Here is a 23,838-nt window from a genome sequence, read left to right as displayed (position 1 = left end):
TCCTTGTTCATTCAGTACCCAGTGGATACCTACTAACAGCACTCACCACGTGAAGGTGAGGATTGGACATTAGGTCAAAAGCCCCAGTCAATTCTCCACATTCCTGAAAGGTGATGTGGAGGTCTCCTACCAGTTATTTGGCTTTGATCCTTAAGCGAGCCTTTGCTTTGACCCTTAACTTTACCTCACTTGTCAATTTCTTGGTCTATACCATATCAATTCATCATAGTAAGTGTCCTCTTGCGTATACCTTTTCCACCACTTCTTTCTCCTCAGCAGTTTTTGGCTGGCTTCATTATTCATCAATTTCATATCAAATCTATTTACCTTTCTAACTCTAGTAACATAGTCACCATTTCCTGAAATACTGTTAATCTTCACTAGTGGTGTGGAATTTAAGATGAATTACTATTACTTTATTATTATTACTGTATGGATATCTCCAGGCAATCTAAGGAATTACACCACCTACCATACCTTTCTTAAAATTTGTTCACTGATAATGCTTACCATTTTCATCAGCAATCCCTTCACTCTTCACTTGCCAAGAGGAAAATTAGCTCTTAGACAAAATCCATCCACATTTCCACTCAATTTTCAAGTATGACTCCTTGTTTTTTTCTCTCTTCTACTATATAATGAAATATATCACCTTCCTCTATCCTATTAAAATCAGTTCATCGGTATAATTATGTCTCTGTCACATACCCTCTCCTGTATTTATTCAGCAGGACATATAGCCTACATTTCCCAAATTGCCTTGCACTCACCATTTCATACGCTTGAGCTCATCATGGCCACTTAGTTCTACATCCTCTACAATGCTTCCATTCCTTCAGAACAGTAGAGAACTTCTCTTCAAACCAAATACACTGCTTTGCACTTGTTAATATTGAACTGGCATTCATTATCATGCATCCATAACACTAACCTATTCATTCTGTTTTGCAAGAATTCCATATCAGAATAATTTCTTATCATCCCATCTAACCAAGCATAATCATAAAATATCATCCTCTCAAATGCTATCTGGCATTATTAATTGAGTGATACATATCAAAAAGCAAGAGTCTTTGGACAAAGCCTTTGCATTCCATTGCTGTTCACAATCTTCTGGACTCTCCTCTTCTGTGTACCACCTCCTGATACCTGTTGATCAGTCATCCTGCATGCCATTAGTTTATTTTTCATCCCTAAATCCCTAAATCCTCTGTCTATAAATCTGTAATCCCTCATGCAATATCTCTGAAATTCCCCACCAAAAGTTGATAATATCATTGTATATCTATCTTCCTCCATCTAAATTATAAATGAGATCGAGTTATCTAGACAGGATCTGCCTCCTCTCCCTCCAGCAGAGCCATACTATTCCCCCCCCACACACACACAGACTTTGCCCACATACTCTTGAATGCACTTACCATTCCATTCAAGATCTTAACCACCACTCTAGAGACCCCAGAAACTGAGTGGCCCACAGTTTATTGAATCCAATATGGCACTGCCTCTGCACAAATCAGTCATCCATTGCCTTGCTCTGCTGGTTGCTTCTTCATACATTTTCCTTACCCTTCCATGCCTATCACACCTCAGCCAATTCTCCACATGATTCATGCTCCTTTCAGAAGTGTCCCATTATGATTTCCAGTTGATTTATTCCCATAACACTGAGAAAATAGTCATAATAAAAACATTGCTGACATCTTTCCTTTGCAATATATTATTATATATGGGTATCTCCATGGAGTCAGAAGACTCATCGTTGGAGATATGCACCATGGGATTGTTACGTCATGTCTCCTAATTATAGATGCTAGTTATCATTCATACTGATATTTAGAGGAATACTCATCTAAGTTTAATAATTGAATAACTAAATTTATTTACTATTTAATTATTGTGCTGTTATTTTGCCTTGTTATCAAAGCATCTTCATGAGCACGAAAAAAAAAAAAACAATAAGCATATTCAAGTAGGCGCACACCAGCAGTAATACAAACACAGACCGAATCTATAAAGGTAGGATACTACAGTCTTAACTGGCTCTCTATGGGTCTAGTGATGGATCTATTGCTGAAGATGGTCTCCTAGATTTTTTTGGATGTAAAGCAGTCAACATTGTTTAGTATGGATGGAGAATGTTGCAGTGAGCTGTGACAGATTCTACAAATAGTTTTTCCCAAATTGTCCCTTGAAAAACTGTTTCTAAAATCTTCCCCAGCACTATAACATTTCCAAATCCAAACCAATTCATCTGCTTCACATTCATTACCAAAAATCTGAAGGGCCATCATCTTGAGCCCTTCGGATCTCAAGATGATGGTGTCCCAGATTTTTTGTAATCACCTCACCCTTAGAGGGTGCCAGTTAGGATTACAAAATGGAGAGCTCAACCACTCCTAAGGGACAGTCGAGGAATGGGGGAACCCCATACAAATAAATAAATAAATAAATAAATAAATAAATTACACCCACTGGGGTAAAATACATTTCTCAGTTACTCATATCTGCATTTCCTATCTCACTGTGTATAGTAATAATACCCTACTATGTATTTCATCCTATAAATCTCACAACAAACATCATTAAAAGTTTTGTCTTCCAAGTCACTACAATTGCCTTCATTCTTGATTGTACTATCTTTGTAGAATTCAGACCCTTCATTATTTTTATCAACTTTCCTCCCTTCCCTTTCTGTCTCACTTCTGTCTTTGCTGAAAATACCATACTCATCTTCACATTCTGTTCTTGTAAGTATATCTTTGTTTGTGAGCCCAGTTTTTAATGCCAATAATTTTTGAAACAATGTATTTGTCATGACAACAAACTTCTCCTATTTGTCATGACAAATAAATAAATAAATAAAAATAACTAATTTCAACTTGTGTATGGGGATGGGGAATAGTGTCCTAGGAAAATAAAACAACCAGCAACCTTTGGCCTGCACTTTTACATCATTATTGTTGATCCTCTCTCTCATGTGAATTGATAGGGAGATATTCAGTTTGACAATGATGTAAAGTTGGGGAGAGTTATAAGAGTGCTTCTGATTGCCCACTCTCTCTTTAGAAAGATTTAAAATGATTTTTAGTTTGGACAGATGAGTTAGGTTGCTGTTTTGATGTTAAAATGCAGATTGTTACAGTTGAAGCACAGAAATGCATGACTGTGTATTGTATTATATTTTCATGTAGAACTATTCTCTAGGAGGTGAATGATTGAGAGTTGAGAGATCAGTAGTTCAAAGGACACACTCTGTGGTAAGGAACAGTAAGGGACTGTGTAGTTTTCACAATTCTTGAATTTCTCAAGATAAGAAAATAATTGTATCACTGCACAATTCTGGAGATAAAAGAATGGTTGTATCACTGCACAAGGTGTTGATCAGACCACACATGGAATGGTTACCTAGTTACCATTATATTGATGATATGAAATGATGAACATGTCAAAGCAGAGGTAAGAAAACGATTCTGAAAACAGCCTGAAGAGTGTTACTATGATGGCTTTGAAAACTTTATTATGTGGTGGGAAAAATGTATTGAGATTTTGAGAAAATGTATTGAAAGGGAGGAAGAAATTAAAAAAAAAATAGTGTGAGTGGACATTTCTCACTATTTTATAATTGAGGAGGTACAATTATAAAATAATGTTTCATTTAGTTTGTGACATTAAGCACAAATTTAAGCTCAAATTGAATGTTATCAAACATTCAATTTGAATGTTATCAAATCAAAGGAATGAAGCAGTACTAACAGAAGAACTGGCAATCAAAAACAGATGGCAAGAGTACTGGGAAGAACTGTATAGCAGAGAGAATAAGGAAAATTTAGATGAGCCCTCCCACTAGGAAAATTCTGATTTGGAACCATTCCTCCACTTAAGCATGAGGTTGAAAGAGCAACTTAACAACAATAAGGTCTCAAATAAGGTTACAAATGAAATCCAAGCAGAGTTAATTAAGGCCACAGAGGACAGAGAGAGAGAAGAGTGATTCATAGATTGATTACTAGGATATGGAAGACTGGATTATGGCCTGGAAACTTGAAAAAATTAGTTTTCATACCACTTCATACAAAGGGAAATATGAAGGATTGCAAGAATAATAGAACTATTTGTTTAATCACTCATGTAAGTAAGATTTTATTAAAGCTCATTGAGGCCAAAGTTGAGAAATAAGCAAGTTTCAGGATAAACAAGGGTACCAGATTTCAGATCCTTTGCTTAAGACAGATCATTGAGAAGTATAAAGAGTTTAGACTACCTTTGGTAATGTGTTTCACAGGCTACCCCAAAGGTTTTGACTTTGTGTTCATCATGCAAAACTGTGGGAAGTAACGAAAATAATGGGTTTTCCTCAACACACTATCAAGTTGATAGCCAACTTGTACAGTGATCAAGAAGTCATGGTAAGAACAGGTGTTGGATTAATGGATTGATTTCAGGTAGACAGTGGACTTAGGCAAGGATACCTACTTTCTCCTCACCTGTTTAGCATCTATGCTGAGGACATTATGTGTTTGGTGTTGAATGAGCTTAAGATAGGAATTAGAATTTGTGGCAGATGGATCAGTAATCTGAGTTATACTGATGATACAGTATGCCTTTGTAATGACAAGGAAGAAGTAGAACAAATCCTTGACAGAGTTAATGAGATTAGCAAAAACAAAGGGCTTAGAGGAAATATAGACAGGGAAGCTTGTGAGAGACAAATGTACTTTAACAAAGAAATAACTGAAGATGTCATCAAATTTGTGTACTTTGAATCCATCATTATTATTATTATGAATTGCTGTTCAGAAGACATCAGAAGAAGATTAGGAATGGATAAAATAATGGTCAGAGACTTGTCTAAAATCTGGAAGGATGGATCTATCTCCACAAGAACAAAGCTGAGAATTTTGGGTGCAGCTGTTTTTTTCAATAGCAACTTATGGATGTGAAACTTGGAACATAAAAAAGTCTGACAGAAAAAAGATAGCTGCTTTTTGAGATGTATTGTTACAGGAGACCGTTAAGGATCTCATATACTGAAAGGACAAATGAATGGGTGTTAGAAATAATCAATAGAACTGTAAGACTCTTTAAGAGATTGACAGAAGAAAGCTAAAATACTTTGGACACATTGATGGAATGGAAGGAAGACTTCTCAAAACAGTAATAGAAGGTAAAAAGTTTCTGGAGAAAGTGGAAGAGGCAGACCCTCAGTGAGATGGATGGATGGATGGTGTGTCAGGAGTGACTGGTCTTCCAAGAGCTGAACCTCTAGAAATGCATACAATAAGACCACCTGCCAAAGACTCGTGTGGTACATCACTGATGAGTGGAGCGACCATTCTGCATCTTATGTTGTCTAATGAACTTATGGATGTGGATACTGAAATTCTAACCAGCCCCCGTGATCTCAACAATAATGATGCTCTAAAAATCTCAAGAATATGGATGGCACATTTTCTACTCACATTACCTTTTGTTCTAAGAGGTCATTATAAATTCTAATTAGGACTGTAGTATCCTGGGTTCTTAGCCTTAATGTAACAAATGCTTTTGTTAAATTATTGATTAGACCACTTTTATTGTATTAAAACATAATATGGATTTGTTTTCTGGTCATGTAAAAATAGGATACAGCTTTGATTTAGGGTTTTATTTTTTGCCACTAGAGATCAGGCCAGTATAATAATGATTGATCAAATTAGTGTCTCATTTGTCATACTGTTTGAATTGTAATGTAACTTGTGTGTGTGTGTACTCCTGAAGTGATCTTAATATGAAGGTTGAAACATCAGGAAATTAAAGTAATTATTCTTCACATGGTAGTAGTCTTCCATAATTTTGTAAAAATGAGTATTATATTTCTGTTTTACATGCAGATATTGATGAATGTCATAACCAGACCCTCTGCAAAAATGGAAATTGTATTAATACAGCTGGAAGTTTTCGGTGTATATGTCCATCTGGATATGATCTCACTTCGGATGGGCGTTCTTGTACAGGTTTGTATATATTAATAATTTATATAATTCATATAAATGTATGTATACATGTGTCTATATACACAGATAAAAGACTTTTTTTTATGTGAATTCTAGCCACAAAAGGCTGTAAACATATTGTATATTAATAGAAGAGTAGGCTATGATTTAGATAATCTGGAAACCAAACTGTCTTTTCAAGCCATTTCAGGTTTCTATGGCTGTATTAAAGGTAGGTTTTGCACAGTAAAGTCAGATATGAAGCACGAATATACCACAATACTTCTGTTTTTGTATTTGTCAGGATTCCACACTGGAGGCTGTTATACAAACAACTCAAAGGGATAAAAATGCAAAATATGCTAGATAATAATGTACAATTCTTATCTGATAATACAAAGGAAGGATGATAAGAGTAAGGAATAATCAATAAGGACATTTAATGTACAGAATCTTTGCCAAAAGATCTGAACAAACTGATTCTGTGATCAAATGATAATGATGATAATGAATATCAGTTCAATGTTGCCAAGTGTAAGTCTATGCATTTCTGACTGAGTATATTGCAGCAGAGTATTGTCCGCGCTGTTAGCCTAGTGGCTGTGCACTTCACAACCATATGACTGGGGAAGGAATGTCCCAGATTCGATTCCCGTCAAAGACGTGAAGAATTTGAGGATCTTCCTCAGCCATAGCCAAGTTAGCTGGTCTTGGGAGCAGGCAGTAGGGTTTTATCCGCCAGTTTATCTGGCGTTTTTCATCCCGCAAGCAGGCAAACCGGCCCCGTGAACACACACGGATCTACGGATCTACGGCCATAAATACTTAACCCCCATGAGGGGAACTCACCCCAATAGGGACAGGGGAGAAAAAGGGAGGAAACTCCATATGAATAAATAAAAGCAGAGTATTATATTAACAGTAAGTTTTACAAGTGGTCAATGAGGCTAGAGACCTATGGTGATGACAGGCAGAGAGTTAAAGTTTAGGGATCACATTATTAGGTGGTTAATTCATAATATTCATGTAACTATAGTGCTGAAGGGAATACTAAGTTGTAGGGATAAAAAATTATTCTCTCACTTTAAAAGGTTTGATATGACCATATTTAGACTGTTGTGCTCATATGGTCAGTGAGTTGAGAGGAGATGAGACAATTGTAAAGGTACAGGGCTGGGTAACAAGATAATATCTGGTATATGGAATTGTATATATGAAAAATGTACACTTCAAAGTTTTTAAAAAAGAGAAAGCATGAATATTAGACTTTTGTGTTAGTTATTTTAATGGCATTGATTATGACACATGATAAGAAAATAATATTTATTAACTTATTAGCTGATATTTTGCTGGTATTATATCCAGCATCTTCAGAGCACAAGAACAGTTTGTCACGAAACAACAATTTGGTATAACAGTAGGACTAGTTTAAAGAAATTTTAACAGATAACACAAGGAATTAAAGTCCTAATTGGTACCATCTATGTTGGAAAAAGACAGAAAACAAGTATCAGTTAGATCTTAAAATGACTGTCTCCCAGATTTTTGGTAAATTTATACAGCTTCTCTGACTTATAATGACTTGTGTAGCACTTTTGTTTTCTTCCATTTGATCCCGTGTGAGGGGGTATATAAGGTATGGTCTGCTAGATGTGAGTTGCCATAATGATAGTGCCAAATGTATTTTTTATGTTCACCAAGGCAGATGTCAACGGTTCTCCCTGTCTATCCATAGTAATGCAGGTCATAAAAACAGGCTACTTCATAAACTCTTGGATGTGATAAAGAAGAGAGTTTGTCCTTAGGTAAAGAGATGAGAGTTGCCAATTTGACATATGATTTAAATATGGTGCATAGCTGATATTTATTAAGCACTCTAGATATATTTTCAGATGTGACTTGAATGTATGGGATGGCATAGTTTTGCTGTAGTCTTGTGTGATAAGCAATGGAGTGGATTTCTGGGAAGTATTTAGTATTTTTTCTATCCTAGGGGGATTAGAGCCATTGGCTAAGAAAGTGTGATGCAGGTAAGCGAGTTCAGTGGTAAGAGTATTGTTATTGGAAAAGATAGTTCTAGCTCTGTGAATTAGTGTTTTTAGGATACCATACTGTTGAGCTAAATGACGGTGTGAGTGATATTGTGCAAATATCTCCCTGTATGTGTGGGTTTTCTATAAACAGAAAAAGATAATGAACCATCAGGAAGTCATGCGATTAGTGTATCTTGGAAGGGCAGACAGACATTAGCTTCCTGTTCAATTGCGAAGTGAATTTTAGGATGTTGGCTATGTAAATGCACTAACAATGTATGCAATGTGTCTGTACCATGTGGCCAAATAGCAAACACATCATAAACATAGTGTAGCCAAACCACTAGTTTGAGAGTAGCTGTATTCATAGCTAGGTTTTCCAAGTGGTGTTATATGTAGAAATTGGCTAAGGGGAGGGAGAAATTATTATTATTATTATTATTATTATTACATGACACCTCCAAGCAGTCCAAAGACTCATCTAAGGAGGGCACCTGCTCTACAACTCTCCATCTCCACCACTTAATCCATAACTATACCAATGCTATCTTCTGCTGACCACACCATCACCACTAGTATTTTTTGTCAGTAAATTGTAAAGGCCAGTTTGTCTGTATGTGGGATGAAAAACGAGTTTCCAAGAGAAAAAATCTCTGCTACCTCCATATGAGATCAGCTAACTCGCCTTCAGTTGAAAAAAACAATATAAAGATTCCTCTCGTCACAATGAGAATCAAACTCAGGCCTTTACCAATCAAAGGATGCAATGTACAATTGTTCTTCCAGTTGGGCTATGGAAAGGGGAACCCATTGCTGTCCCATCTAGTTGTTTGTGTATCTTCCCATTCCATACAAAATAACCTGCATGTACTGTAAATTTAAATAATTCAAATGTATCTGGGGAGAAATGTGACTTTAGCAAATCAAGGTTTTCGATTAACAACAATGGTTATCTTTTTCTGTTTAATGAAAAACCCACACATACAGGGAAGATATTTGCACAAACACCATCATCCAGCTCAACAGTATGGCTGTATAGATTTATGAAAAATCTGGGAGACAGTTATTTTAAGATCTAATCAATACTTGTTTTCTCTCTTTTTCCAACATAAGAGGGTGTGCTGAAAAGTTGTGATAATGACCATGAAGGAATTGAGATAGAATCATGTAAGTTACACATTATTCTACATATTCTCCATAAAATGTTATATACTTATTACAACTCTGCTGCATCATTTGCAATCCTCTGAGTCAAAAAATCTTTCCCTTGTTGCACCAACCAATCCTCAGCTTCAGATATGACTTCATCACCTGTGGTAAATTTTGTTCCTTTCAAGTGTTTCTTTATTCATTCCAATCAATATTGCTATTATTAAAATCATCCATAATGATTCATTGAAGGAAGTCAAAGATAACAGTGTAGTCAGTGTGCTGATTAAGTATCAAAATGAGGAGTTGAGATGATGAGCAAAGCTGATGAATAGTATTTTGGCAGAAATGTGTGAGGAAAAATACTTACAATCAAGAGTTGTGACTGTGGGATGAATTTGATGAATGAATGTAACTGTATAAGGACAACGCACCTGCTCACACTGCTCATGAAACCCAACAGACAATACACAACTTGGACTTTCAACGTCTACCTCACCTGCCCTATTTGCCAGACCTGGCCCCATCTGACTATTTCTTATTCCCAAAAATTGTAATGGAGAATAAATAAGGATGGAGAGTTTTAGTTATAATCATATCATCTGAGGATGTGATTGCAAATAGAGTGTGTAATCTTTCCCAGTTGGTAAGAGTAACCATGAAGTCATTACTAGGTGACATTGTGAGAAGCTGAATTGTAGAGGTTATGGTGGAGGAAGAACGATGGTGAGTAGGGGTATATGAGGAATTAAGTAAACTTGATGTTAATAAGACAGTTGGACTTGGCATTGTATCATGTCTTGAAGTATCTAAGTACCCTTGAGACACCTTTTTAACATGAATCATGCAATAGGGCAAGTCCCAAAGGAGTGGAGAGTTGGAAAAATTGTTTCATTTCACAAAGGAGGGGGGAATAAGAAATAACAAATTATAGGCGATTCTCTGTGTCTGGAGTTGTTGTTGTTAGAGTGTTAGAGAGGCTGCTGAGGACTAGAATTCAGAATTGGGTTGATAATATCAGAATTCTCTATGTTGGACAGCACAGGTTTGCTAAGGGGAAGGGATGTTTTAGCATTCTGATTATGTATGACAGCAAGGCAACAAATTCACTTGATAACAGATATAGAGTGGAATACTAGAATTTTTCAAAGGTGTGTGATAGATTTCCCACATGACAAGCTGGTAACTAAATTGAAATGGATAGGATTGTGTAAGAAACTAGTGAGTTGGATAAGTGATTGGCTGTCAGATATCAGCAAGTTGTATGTTGGGGATTTGTGTCTTTTGAGATACAAATCCCCAAATAACAATAGGAGAGTATTGCAGGGGTCTGTTTTGGGGTTATTTATGGTTAACTTGTATATTAATGATATTGGAATGAGCTTAAATTAGGATATTCAAACTGTATTTCAGTGAAGCAAAGATGGAAAGAACTATAGGGAGCATAGCAGAGCAAGTTTTTTAGCCTTTGCAGGAGGATCTGAATACACTGCATTAGTGGGAAAGTGAGTGAAGTTATCAGTTACTTTTTTCATACTTTCCGATAAACTGACAAAAAAGTTGCAAAGTCTTAAATTTGGAAGGCAAATTATATAATTAATGACGAAATTTTGAGAAAGTTGGAAGAGATGAGAGATCTGAGAGTGACAGTAGACAGAGATTTAGATGTCACATTGCTAAAGTTATAAGAGCAACAGAAATTTGAACTTTAGATGTTAGAGCATCTAAACGGATTATGGTAATGTTGAAAAGGACTTTGATGTGCAGAAGCAAAGAGGTTATGGTTCATTTATATAAGGTCTTGAACAGGCCACATATGGACTACCAATTTTCAAGAGATGAGGATTTATTAGAGGGTCCAGAGAAGGTTCAGTAAGTCATACTATATTTTTGAATAATGGCATCACACATGCAAGAGAAAACTAAATATAATTACTCCTATATATAATTTCGCTCAATATGTCATAAGCTTCTTTCAAGGAGAAGACAGAAAAACTGGTAATAACATTTAAATTCTGAATACAAGAACAAGTTATATATCATGCATATAATATCATGTCTCAGTCGCAGCTGTCCAGTAGGAGGAAACACTATCAGAGACATGAGAATAGATGTATAATTAATTAGTTAATTTAAAAATAAGAAATGAATAAAAATATAAAAAAATTATACATAATTAACAGCAATCACTTCCTAAAACTTAGAAATAGGCATACGAGGGTGGTCTGAAAAGTTCTCGGCATAACAATGAAAAAACGAATTTATAATTTCAAAATTATTTTTATTTTTCAACATAATCTCCCTTAAGATTAAAACATTTATTCCAGCGATGCTCCAGGTCCATTATCCTGTCCCTATAGTGGTTCTCAGTAAGATCTGCAAAATATCCCTCTACAGCTGCAATCGCCTCTTGATTCGAAGAAAAACGCTGACCGGCGAGGAAGAGTTTTAGTTTTGGAAAGAGATAGAAGTCAGGGGGAGCCAAATCTGGGTAACAGGGTGGATGTTCCAACATTTCATAGTGCAGATCCCTTAATTTTCCTATTGCCAAAACACCTTTGTGGGCAGGTTCATTGTCCCGATGAAAGATAATTTTTTTCTTTTGCAGATGGGTCTTTTCTCACAAATTTTTTCGTCTAGTCAGGTTAAAAGATCGGAATAATATTCTGTTGTTATTGTTTTACCCTTTTCAAGATAATTAATAAACAAAATGCTAAACATCCCAAAACACCGATGCCATGACCTTTCCTGCTGATGGAACCGAAGCTTTATGTCTCCTTTGGCACTGATCAACCGGCTTCTGTCTGCTGTTTTGACTGCTGTTTGGATTCTGGTGTGTAATGGTGAATCCAAGTCTCATCCATAGTAATAAATCGACACATAAAATCAGTTTTATTCTTGTTAAAATGCTCCAAGCACTGTTCAGAGATTTTCATGCGAGTGCGTTTTTGACCTGCTGTGAGCAAGCACAGCACCCATCTTGCGCTAAGTTTTTTCATTTGCATATCTTCATGCAAAATATATCCTACACGTTCTTCTGAAATGCCTCTAGTCTCAGCAATTTCATGCACTTTGACTCGCTGGTCATCCAATACCATATCATGCGCTTGATCAATGATTTCTGGTGTTGTTACACTTTTTCTTTCACGTGGATCAACTTCAAGGCTGGTACGGCCACATTTTAAACTCGGCAGCCCATTTCTTAATTGTCGAAAACAAAGGAGAAGAGTGCCCATAAACTTTTATGAACTCCAAATGAATTTCTTTTGGCATTAAACCTTCTTTTACAAAGAATTTTATAACTGCGCAATACTCAATTTTATCAATTTCAAGGGATACAGACAACACTTTTGCTTCAGAGAGCTGTATAAAACAAACTACTTGATAGAATGACTTGGGATTTCACATGGATGCTTATGACAGATGTATCAACTTAGAGAAAACATCTTTGCCGATAGCATTGCCATCTATGGTCGAGGCTGAGAACTTTTCAGCCCACCCTTGTACAGTCTGTGCAATTAAGAATAGGATTGTAGCATGGGGCTTCACATGATTAAAAACATAGACATTCAAATTTGAACCTACTGTAATGTAGCATCTTGGTACAGTTCCAGTGAACGCTGTGTCTCGTGTTGATGGCAGAAGAAGTGAGGCCTGAACTTCAGAATCCAAAAATCTTATTATAATCTTGATGTTCTTCAATTCTAATAGTAGTAGAATCCATTTAATATCAGATTGCAATCCGGAAGAGGGATGATAATTATGAAATATTTTCTGTATCAAGGTCTCGCTGTATCCATTAAGTAATAGAATATGTTTTCTTTTATTTAATTATTTTAATAGAAGTGATCAGAAGACCAAATTATGTATGCTCCAGGCTTTTGATAATATCTATTTTTTTATGAAGGATGATAATGTGAAGATGTGTTGATATATCTGACTGTAAAAGATGGCTTCCTATAAATAGAAAATTCAATATTACTAGCAGAGTTTAAGATGTGTATTAAAGTATCTAAAAAGGGAAGATTGTTGTTTGATTCGCATTCAGTTGTGAACGTGATGCAAGTATATGAGGAGTTAATTTTATCTAGAAACTGAAGTAGTTCTGTTTAAAAGACCAGATTGCAAAGATGTCATCCACAAAATGTAGCCAAATGCAAGGTCGAAGAGAAATGGCTTTAGAAATCCAATCCTCTAAAATGCTCCATAAAATAATCAGCCAAGCAGGTGATATAGGATTACCCATTGCAGTACCTTCAATCTGCTGAAATAATTTATTAGACCAAGTGAAATAACCTGATAAGGTCAATATACTCTAAATGAGGGAGGAGACTGGTGCCATCCCTTACCCAATCATGCTAGGGAGGCACCAAATATGACTCTTTTAAAGGAGCACCATCTGCAGAACAGTGCAGCAGAGATGCCCTTCTCTTGTGTTCTGTAGGTACTGACTCAATTACGGTACCTTGATAATGGGACCAACCTTTAGCCTGCCTAAAGTCTTCTTGTATTAATGGGCTGTAGAAAACCTCTCTGGAGATAGGGGAAGAAGATAGTTCTAACTTCGCAATTCTGGACAATCGCAGCCATGGGATCAGCCATCTAAGTGATGGACCCCAAGCCCGTCATTCTTCACCCTCGCATGGAAATATGCAGTAGGGGGTGTCAGGCGGCAGTCAGAGCCATGATCTCATGGCTAAACGGATAGTCCTGTCCATTTAGGACAGTACCGAGATATATGTCCTACCAAGCACCAACTTGTGGTAAAAGCGAGGTAGGAGATAGTGGGAAAGAAGAAACAGTCTTTGCTGGCGCTTGAGAGGAGCTTTCCTCAAAGAAGTGATCCCAGCTTCTAGGAGGGACAGAATACCTTCCCTATGGGGGATGAGTATGATAGCGAGGTATCCCCACTCTTCCAGGATGGTCAAAGCATGCAACGGCCTCCTATGCAGGGAAAACTCTATAGTCTTGACCTTAAGCTTCTTGTCATGACCAGAGGGGACAAGAGCTAAAGAGCAGGACTTCTCTACATTAATAGATAGGCCTCGAATAGAGAAAAAGTCAACTGCCTGGTCAAGGAGTTCATGCAAGCCTACCTTAGTAGAGGCTTTGAGAATAAGATCATCCGCAAAGACCGTAGCATTAAAGGAAGAAGCGCCTAGAGAGCAGCCTATATGGCTAGGAAGAGAGTGAAGAAACTCATCTATGATGCAGTTAAAGTAAAGGGGAGATAGAGGATCACCCTGGTGAACACCCTGACTGTGGGAATAGAAGTCGCACGGGACCCTGAAGTGATAGTGATGGAGCTACCCAAGTATAGCTCCATAACATGGGAAAGAAAGGGTTCTGGACATCCAGCAATAGACAGTGCTCGAAGGAGAGCAGGAAGGGAGATGCTATCAAAGGCCTTTTGGAGGTCCAGCAATGCCATGTATAGAGGATTAAGGTGACATTGGGAATCAGAGAGAAGAGAAGAAAGAAGATATATGCCGGCAAAGGTTGGTTGATTGGTAGAGCCTCTGCTATTAATGGCTCAGTTAGGTAAGTTTGAGTGCCGTTAGTAGTTGGAAGGGGACCAATCTTTCGATGCTGTTGGCACACTCTCCCTTGATGAGTCTTTGGACTCCCTGGAGGTGTCAAATAATAATAATAATAATAATATATATTCTCGGCACAGCCATCTGAGGGGACAAAAGCTCTCTGTCTATAATCATGCTGTGTATGTTGCTGAAGACGTTTGACTAAGATTTTATGATAGAGTCTAAGTATCACAGGGGAGATGGTAATAGGTCTAAAGTCTGCACGGCTTGACGTTTCTTTCTTCAGAATGAAGTTCTTGAAGCACATAGGTATGTTGGTATTGCTTTACTAGAAAGGAGAATGTCCAATAAGTCTTGAAGAATCTTCAACAGCACCTTCCGAAGCCTAGCTGCAGGAAAGCCATCAGGTCTGGAGGCAGAGAAATTGGATGGAAGAGCTGCTTTGATCTCCTGGATGGAGACAGGCTGGTATATTTGAAGGGCAGGAATGGACCTCAATATCGTAGGTTGGTCATCATCAGGGAAGTGTGGAGGTGGAGCAGAAAAGACTATACTCCAGAATTTAACAAAATCATCATGTAAGTCTACTAGAGGTGGAGAGGAAGCATAGTCAAGGATGGTCTTGGCACATTGCCCTCTATTCTTTTTATAGCGGGCTTGCATAGCTGCATAGACCCTCTTCCTCTGCTTCTATTTGACAAAGTCATTGTAGAATGAGACATAAGCTGATGTTGATGAAGCATCAAGTGTTTGGAGAATTCAGCATAGAGGTAGTCATTTAACTGATCTATGATATCCATTCCCAGAAGGTGAGTCTGGATAAGAGATTTAAGAATTTGATAGTTATATTCTGGAAGAAGAGGATCGTTTAGAGGTGATGTCAGTCTGAGAATGAAAGCCTCTTCTTCAACAGCAGGATGGTGGCTGGAAGATGGAGGGGCAGGGGACAGGAGATACGGAGATATTACCTGTCCCTTCCTGTGGCGGATGGGCTGCCAATTCTTGAATTAAGGCTTTGTAACTGGCATTCTGTCTATGACACTTGATGGCATCCAAAGATCTTAATGGGAACACCTTAAATAAAACCTCATTGATGTTCTTTATTCCTCGAGCCATCAACTCGATCTCATGAGTGGCGAGGATCTTTTCTCCTTCGGCAGTCCAATGTGCTTTGACACGCTCAGTTCTTATTACTGCATTGGCTTCGACTGGATGTTTTGAGGTGCGATGCACGCCAAGGCCGACTATGGTGGAAAATGCATGATCGGAGACCTGACACACTTCGAGTGTCAGGTCTCTGATCGTGAATTGTTTTTGTTTTTGAACTTATAGTTATTTTAGTTCCAGCGGTCAAGCATGATGAGAACTTGAAGAAATGGGTTGATGACAGTCCTTGCAGAGCTTTCTTTTAACTTTCTTCCTGGAACTGGTGGCAGATCACCTCCAAACAAGATACAGACATCTGGAATCACACTCAACGAGTTTCCTGGCTCCGGCCTATAAGAGTCGGAGCCTTCATTTGATGAGTTATTGCAAGCGAGTAAACTTAACCCTACCAGGGCTGCTAACCCTGGAAGGGAGGAATAGTGTAGCAGGCCAGTCAGTCACCCGAAGATGTCCACGAATCATCCATATGAGGCTGCCTACTGCCGCACTTGCGAAGTGTCTTAGGGGATGTACAAGCCAAGACAACAATGCTTCGGATTCCCAAATCTGGAAATACAAATTGTTTCAGTAATATGGGGATGATATTTAAGCCATATGAAAGGGCACTTTGGAAGAATTACAACAGTTTCTCTCAAAAATAAATGCACTTCATCCAAGGATCCAGTATATCCTAGAAGTAAATATGCAGTTAGCCTTTCTAGGCCTTATAATTCTTCGCCAACCAGATGGTAAGCTACAATTCACAGTCTTGAGGAAGGAGACTCATACAGGCCAGTACATCCATGCTGAATCACATCACCATCCCAGTCAAAAGGCAGGTATTATAAAAACACTGATTCATAGATCCCACTCCTTTTGTTCTTCAGAAGAACTATTACAAAAAGAATTACAATATATTAATTCATCCTTCATATCCAATGGTTATAAGAATTCCTTCATAAAAAGAGCTTTAAGTAGTCATGCTTCAGCATCCTCTTCAAATACAGAAGAAACAACGTGTATACCTATTCCCTATGTGCAAGGCGAGTGCATAGCTAAAGTGTTAAAACCACTAAATATTTGTGTTGCCTTTCGACCCATCAGAAAAATCTCTGCATTCCTCACGTCTCTAAAGAACAAGCTCCCACATCTCAGCTATCCAGGTGTCTACCAGATTCCCTACTCTTGTGGGTTATCATATTTCAGACAAATCCGGTTAGAAGAACACAAGTCGTATATTCAGTACCTTAAACCTGAACAGTCTCTACTTGAAGAGAATGCAATCGATACTTGACATAGAGTTCAGTGGAATAAGACAAAAGTCATTCACAAAAGTCGGTTCCTCATGGAACGGCCTTACAAAGAAATGTGAAACGTTACTTCACTCCCCTAACCTAAACAGATCCGATGGTATACTTCTTCCCCCCCCCCCCCCTTTTGGGAAATAGTACTCTATAAATCAGCAAATCTTTCCAAACTTTTGTAATTGTATACACACATATATATATAAATGTTATTTATTTATTTATTTATTTTTGGTGAAATAAATTTAGGAAACTTAAACTTAGTTACTTAGGTGGCGCTTTGTGAATTATTATTATTTAGGCCTCCCAAAAGTCAAAAGACTCATCGCGGGAGTTCTTCCCAGGAAACACAAGTCTATCAAGAGTCAACGTGGGAAGTCTTTCCTAGGAAACACAAGTCTATCAAGAGTCAGCATAGGAGGTCCCTCCTAGGAGACACAAAGTCTATCACAACTTATTGACCGTTCTCGGCCACCATTCTATCAGGCAATGCATTCCACGGTTCAACCACCCTCCATGCAAAGAAACCACTCCTCACTCTCTTGCTCACAGCTTCCTTTTGCAACTTCCAGGGATAGCCCCCTTTGTCATCACTCCTTCCTGCTCATATTGAATATGAGCTTATCACGTGGCACCCTGTCAAATGCCTTTGTTATTTCCAAGAAAATGGCAATATATGCTTTTCCCTCATCAACTTCTCTTGTAACTTTATTATAAAAGGCTAGCATATTACTAAAACAAGAGCATCCCCCTCACAAATCCATGTTGACTCTCACAGATAACATTACCCTCATCTGCCCAATGTTGTATACGGTCCCTAACTAATTTCTCCAAGATCTTAACAACTACTGATGACACACAAACTGGCCTATAATTAGACACTTCCAGTCTGCTACCACCCTTATGCAATGGCACACTATCTTACCTTCCTTCCATTCCAAGGGCACCTTTCCTGTAGCCAGACTTTCATTGAAAAGCCAGGTCAAAGGAGCTGTCAGTTCCTTAGCACATTCTCTCAAAACTTGTGGTGAAATACCATCCAGTCCCACAGCTTTACTGATATCCAGAGTTCTCAGTATTTGGAACACATTCTCCTCCTGCACCTCTAAACCTCGAACCTGACCTATCCCTCTAGTATTCAAATCGACTCCTCCAGAATGAAATACACCAATAAAGTGTTCATTGAACAATTTCACAATGTCCTCTGCATCAGTCACTCCATTCCCATTTTATACCACAATGTTATTCTTTCACAAACATTTCTCCTCCTATTGGCCACATAGCTAAAAAATTCCCTAGGATTTTCTTTGAATCTTAGAACCGATCTCTTCTCATATTCCAGTTTTGCCTTCCTTACCACACTAGTCAATCTCCTGGCCTGTGTCTTATATTCTTCATGCATCTTATCTTCACCTGTCTCCTTATATCTCTTCCATAGCCTGTTTTTCACATGCAGTTCCTGTTTAATATTGTTTGTCATCCACTTTACACCAAATTGTGTCCTCTTCTTCACTCGTGGAATAGAGCTTACTATTGCTGTTAACAAATATTCCTTCACAATTTCCCAAACATTTATGATATCCGGGCCTTCCAATTCCTCCCTCCATAAAACTTCCTAAGTTGACGTCTAAGACTATTGTAATCACCTCCCTTATAATTCCACATATATTCCCATCTCTTTGATACTCCTGCATGTCTATTCATCTTCCAAGTCAAAACCACATGGTCACTCTCTCCAACTGGTGGGAGAGATGTCATTTCACTTATTATCAGCTCTTCTGATGCTATGACCAAATCCCAAACTCTGGCACCTCTTGTTCCCTCTATTACATGTTGCCTAAGATATTTGTCCATCAAGAATTCTAAAAATTCCATTCCCTTATTGCTACATGCATCTTCCTCTCCCCAATTTATACTGTTGTAGTTAAAATCTCCCATAACAATCATTCTTCTTGCACTTGCCGCATTCAACTGTCTAAACATCTCCTGGTCCCAACTCTTTGTGCTCCTTGGTTTGTATCAACACTCCACTAAATATCCCATTTGCCTATCTCTACCTCACACCATATGCTTTCAAAATCATTAATGTCACTGCTTTCCAAAGACTCCACTCTTAGAGGACATAAGTCGTCACTTATCATAAGTAGTACTCCACCACCACGCTTTCCCTTTCTATCCTCCCAAAAAATGCTGTACCCTGTTACTTCTATTCCTGTTATTATATCCTCTTCTGTCAACCACACCTCAGTGATCCCAATAATCTTTGGCCAGGATGCTATCAGTGCCACCAATTCCTCTCCTTTATTCCCGATACTCCCGGCATTAGTATAAAGCATAAAAATGCCACTATTTCTATACCCAACATCCACTATTTCTATACCTATCCCCTGTAGACTCCACTTGGCTCAGTGCTACCTGTTGTTCTCCTCCTTCACCCAAGTACCCTTTTCCACAAGAGGCCACCCCTGCTACCATCTACCTTGGGCATTCTACTTTTCCTGCATTGACACACTGACTTGTTCAGAACAGCAATCTCTCCAGATGCCTACGTCCTTCCTGATTCAAATGCAAGTGGTCTCTCGCATACAATTCCTCTCTGTCCTCAAACGATGTCCAACCATCCACATATTCCAATCCTCTCTTCTGACACATTCTAGCTATTATGTTATTCAGTATGACTGCTCTTCTGCTCAGCTCGTCACAATTATATCTAGGCAACACGCACACTAGCTTTCCTCTCTGTGTCTTCTTTCATACTATCTCAAGCAAGAATCTCATATCTCTCGCTGCCCAATTTACATTACCTATCAAGTCATTTGTTCCTACCATCACAATCATCTCATCCACCCTTTCACCTCTCTTAATTACCATAGCCACACTTTCTATTGTTCCTCCAGGCTAACACTCCTCATGCATCCTAACTTGCACACCACGGATCATTGAGTCACCGTACATTACACCTCTTACCATTCCCTCTCTCCTACTGTTTCCATTCTCTCCTCTTTCATCATTCCCATAACTCTCTTTCATTCCCATTCTACCGTTCCCATTCTCTCCTCTTCTATCATTCACATACCTCTCTCTCATTCCCTCTCTTCCCCTTATCCTCTTCTCTCCTCTTCTATCATACACATAACTCTCTCATTCCCTCTCTTCTACTGTTCCCATTCTCTCCTCTTCTATCATTCCCATACCTCTCTCTCATTCCATGTCTTCTACTGTTTCCATACTCTCCTATTCTATCATTCCCAAACCCCTCTGTCATTTCCTCTCCTACTGCTTTTATACTCTCCTCTTCTATCATCCACAAAAATTTTTCTCACTCCTACTCTGATTCGCCTTGCATACATCTCCTCCATTCTCCTAATCTCATCTTTCATACGTCTCATTTCATTCACCAGATATTCCACCTCCTCTTTCAGCTCATCTATCCCTTTCTGCAAGTTAGTCACTCTTACTCGCCATTCTTTTTCCCAATCAAAACCATCTCCGTAAACTTTACAGTCATTCAAGCCCTCCACACTCCTGACTCTTATTTTCTCATTTATACTTCGCTCGTCATTCTCTCCTATCGCACTACTTGTCTCCTGGTCATCATTCTCTCCTATCACACTACTCATCTCCCGACATTTCCCATACTTGGAAATGTCGGGAGATGAGTAGTGTGGAAAGACATACCAATAACTTGGTCAGTTATTGATATATCCAATTCATTAATTTTCTCCCACTGTCTGCATTTTGCGCATATACGCACTCCCTCTTTTCTCACCTGCCACATATCCAACTCCCGGGAAGCATACATGCTGCAATCACTGCATGCCACAAGGTCCTTTATTATATTACATATAAATAGTGTTCTTAAATGGCAGAGGACTTGGTGACATGCCATTTATGATTGCAGTTGCATCTGCCATCATTCCTTACTCCCAAGTACGTAACTACTAAAGTAATCGCCAAAAATTATATATGAACACTGTATCACAGATATATATATATAAATAAATAAACACTAAATAAAATATCACATATAACTAAACATATATATATATATATATAAATATAACTATAATCAACTATACTAGATAGCGAAAACTTATCTTTTCTTCCACCGCAATGCTGCCGACTGTGACCTGGGCTTCTCAGTAAACCAACGAACCTCCAAAAGCAGAACCACTAAATAACACTTGTGTTACTGAGAAAAAAATGCAGCACAATTCAGAAAAGAATTGACACTATACACTGTTTAAAAAACGCTTTTCCCTACCACCGCTCAAATCGCCCGCCATATGCTTCAGCGACCCTAGCACCCTTCCAAAATATTATTATTGCATTACTGATATAATATATCAGTTATTGTTTAATTAGCCTTTGTACTTGTACTGATGATGCCTGTATTACTCAGGCAAAAATTCTACCAATAAAGAATGTTTTACGTGAGTTAATTTCGTCATTATAATAGTAAGTAGTGGGAATCCGATGTTAAATCTGGCAAATTCACACCCACCATATACCACTTTTTGATATCTTTCTGTCAACCATTCACTGATCCAAGTCAAGAATTTAAATTCCAATCCCATATTCTCCAGCTTATGCAACAACCTTTCATGTGGTATCCTATCAAATACCTTAGCAAAATCCAACATTATCATAGTGCATCCATTCCCTTTATCCAAATTGTAACATTTTTATAAAATATGAGCAAATTGCTAAAACATGACCTTCCTTTAGTAAACCTATGCTGCTTCTTGCAGAGTATAATTTGTTTGTCTACCCATTTCTGCATTCCAGTTCTTATCAACTTCTCTAAAGTTTTTATTACCACACCAGAGATACTGATAGGTTGGTAGTTAGACACATCAGTTTTTGCATCACTCTCATACAATGGAACTATCATACATTCCTTCCATTCCTGTGGTATCATTCCTGAGCTGAGACTCAAGTTATAGAAACATGTGAAAGGCCTGATAAAATTCTTTTGGATTGCCTTTAGCTTGCATAGTCTTTTTTTTTTTTTCATACTCTGATTTAGCTTTCACACAATGCTTGTTATTTTTCTGACCTGAGCTTTATATATTTGATAACTCCTGTCACGCTTATTCTCATAATAGTCTTTCCACATCATCATCTTCTTGTTTATTATTATTATTATTAACATCCGACCTCCATGGAATCAGAGACTCATCATGGGAGGAACACACCATTGCACACAATTCTCATCCAACCATGCCTTAAAATGAGTCACTGTGTCTACATTCCCAACACACTCAGGCAATGCATTAAACTCATCAACCACTCTCCATACAAAGAACCTTCTCCTCACTCCTCTGCTCACACCCTCTTTATAAACTTTCCAGCGATGACCTCTTGTTCTACCCCCTTCTCCTATTTTATGAAAAATCTCTTCTATGTGAACTTCATAACAACCTGACTAGCTTATATGTCTCAATCATATCCCCCCCTCCCTCTCTTGCTCCTATTCACAAGGCTTTGCAATTTACATTCTCTCAATCTGACTTTGTACTCTCCACATTTCAAAGACCACTGACAACCTTTATGAACATTCTCTGGATCCCTTTCAAACATGTCCACATCACCATGAAAACATGGTGATCAGATATGTGCACAATAATCCTCTTTATTTCTGCATGTCAGGGTCCTCTGCATCATTGCCATTATCTGATGTAATGTCTTCACAACTTGTGAATCATTATAATAATATCATTATTATTTAAAATCATTATAATGTGGCCCCCGAACTTTACGTCCTTGTACACAATTCTCCCAGATCTCTCATTTCCTCTACCTCTTTTAAAGTTTCCCCACCAAGTGTATACTTTGCAGCCCATTGTTGCTTACTAAATTTCAAAACCGTACACTTTGCAATATTGAACTGATAGTTCCACTTACCTGCCCGTTCATGAGCCTTGTAGGAGGACTCTTCAAGTCCTCCTGCAAGGACATATTGGGGAGAGCATTGCTCTCCCCAATTTTGCATTATATGCAAACAGCTGCATATCACTAGTTAAACCCATCCCAATATCATTAATATACAAATTGAACAATGTCCCCAAACTGATCCCTGCAGTACACCACCAGTGTGTTTCTGCTACCTATCTCGCAGTCAGTCACCGATCCATCTCAGAAGTCTGTTATCGAATCCATCTGCTTCGATTTATTTAATAGTTTGTTGTGTGGGAGCATATCAAAAGATTTTCAAAATACAAATACACCATTATATATTCATCCCCCCTGTCCTAAGTATTTGTCATCTAGTTATAGTACATAAGTAAGTTAGTGAAACGTGATCTCCCCCTAGCAAACCCATGCTGATAATAATGAAGAATACTGCTGTTTTCAACCCAATTCTGTATTCTACTTCTCATCAATCTCTCTATTACCTTCACCACAACTCCAGATATACATATTGGCCTATAATTTGAATCCACAGCCTTATCACCACCTTTATGCAGTGGAACAATTTTACTTTCCTTCCACTCCCTTGGAACCTGTGCTGTTGTAAGACTTATTAAACAAGCATGACAATGCGACTGTCAATTTCCTGGAACATTCCCTTCAGGTGCATGGTGATATGTCATTGAATCCTATCCCCTTATTGACAACAATGTTATTTATTTCCTCAAATTAGTCAAAACACTAAATTAGCTGTATACAAGACAGTGTTCAAACCAAT

General features: G+C 38.0%; 1 protein-coding gene across 1 annotated transcript in view; it reads left to right on the top strand.

The window, feature by feature from the left end:
- LOC150100631 (fibrillin-1-like) overlaps nucleotides 1-23,838 on the top strand; it is a 1,594,375-nt gene that overhangs the window by 230,095 nt on the left and 1,340,442 nt on the right. The window contains exon 10 of the mRNA XM_090401848.1: nucleotides 5,874-5,996. Within this exon, the coding sequence (XP_090257974.1) occupies nucleotides 5,874-5,996 (123 nt within the window). The remainder of the gene's footprint in view (nucleotides 1-5,873; nucleotides 5,997-23,838) is intronic.

Source organism: Typopeltis vanoorti, chromosome 12 (genome assembly GCF_054136105.1).
Source record: "Typopeltis vanoorti isolate ZY-2024b chromosome 12, IOZ_Tvanoo_1.0, whole genome shotgun sequence".
NCBI lineage: Eukaryota > Metazoa > Arthropoda > Arachnida > Uropygi > Thelyphonidae > Typopeltis > Typopeltis vanoorti.
The sequence above is the reverse complement of the archived record's forward strand: the minus strand, read 5'-3'. Positions and strand labels throughout refer to the sequence as shown.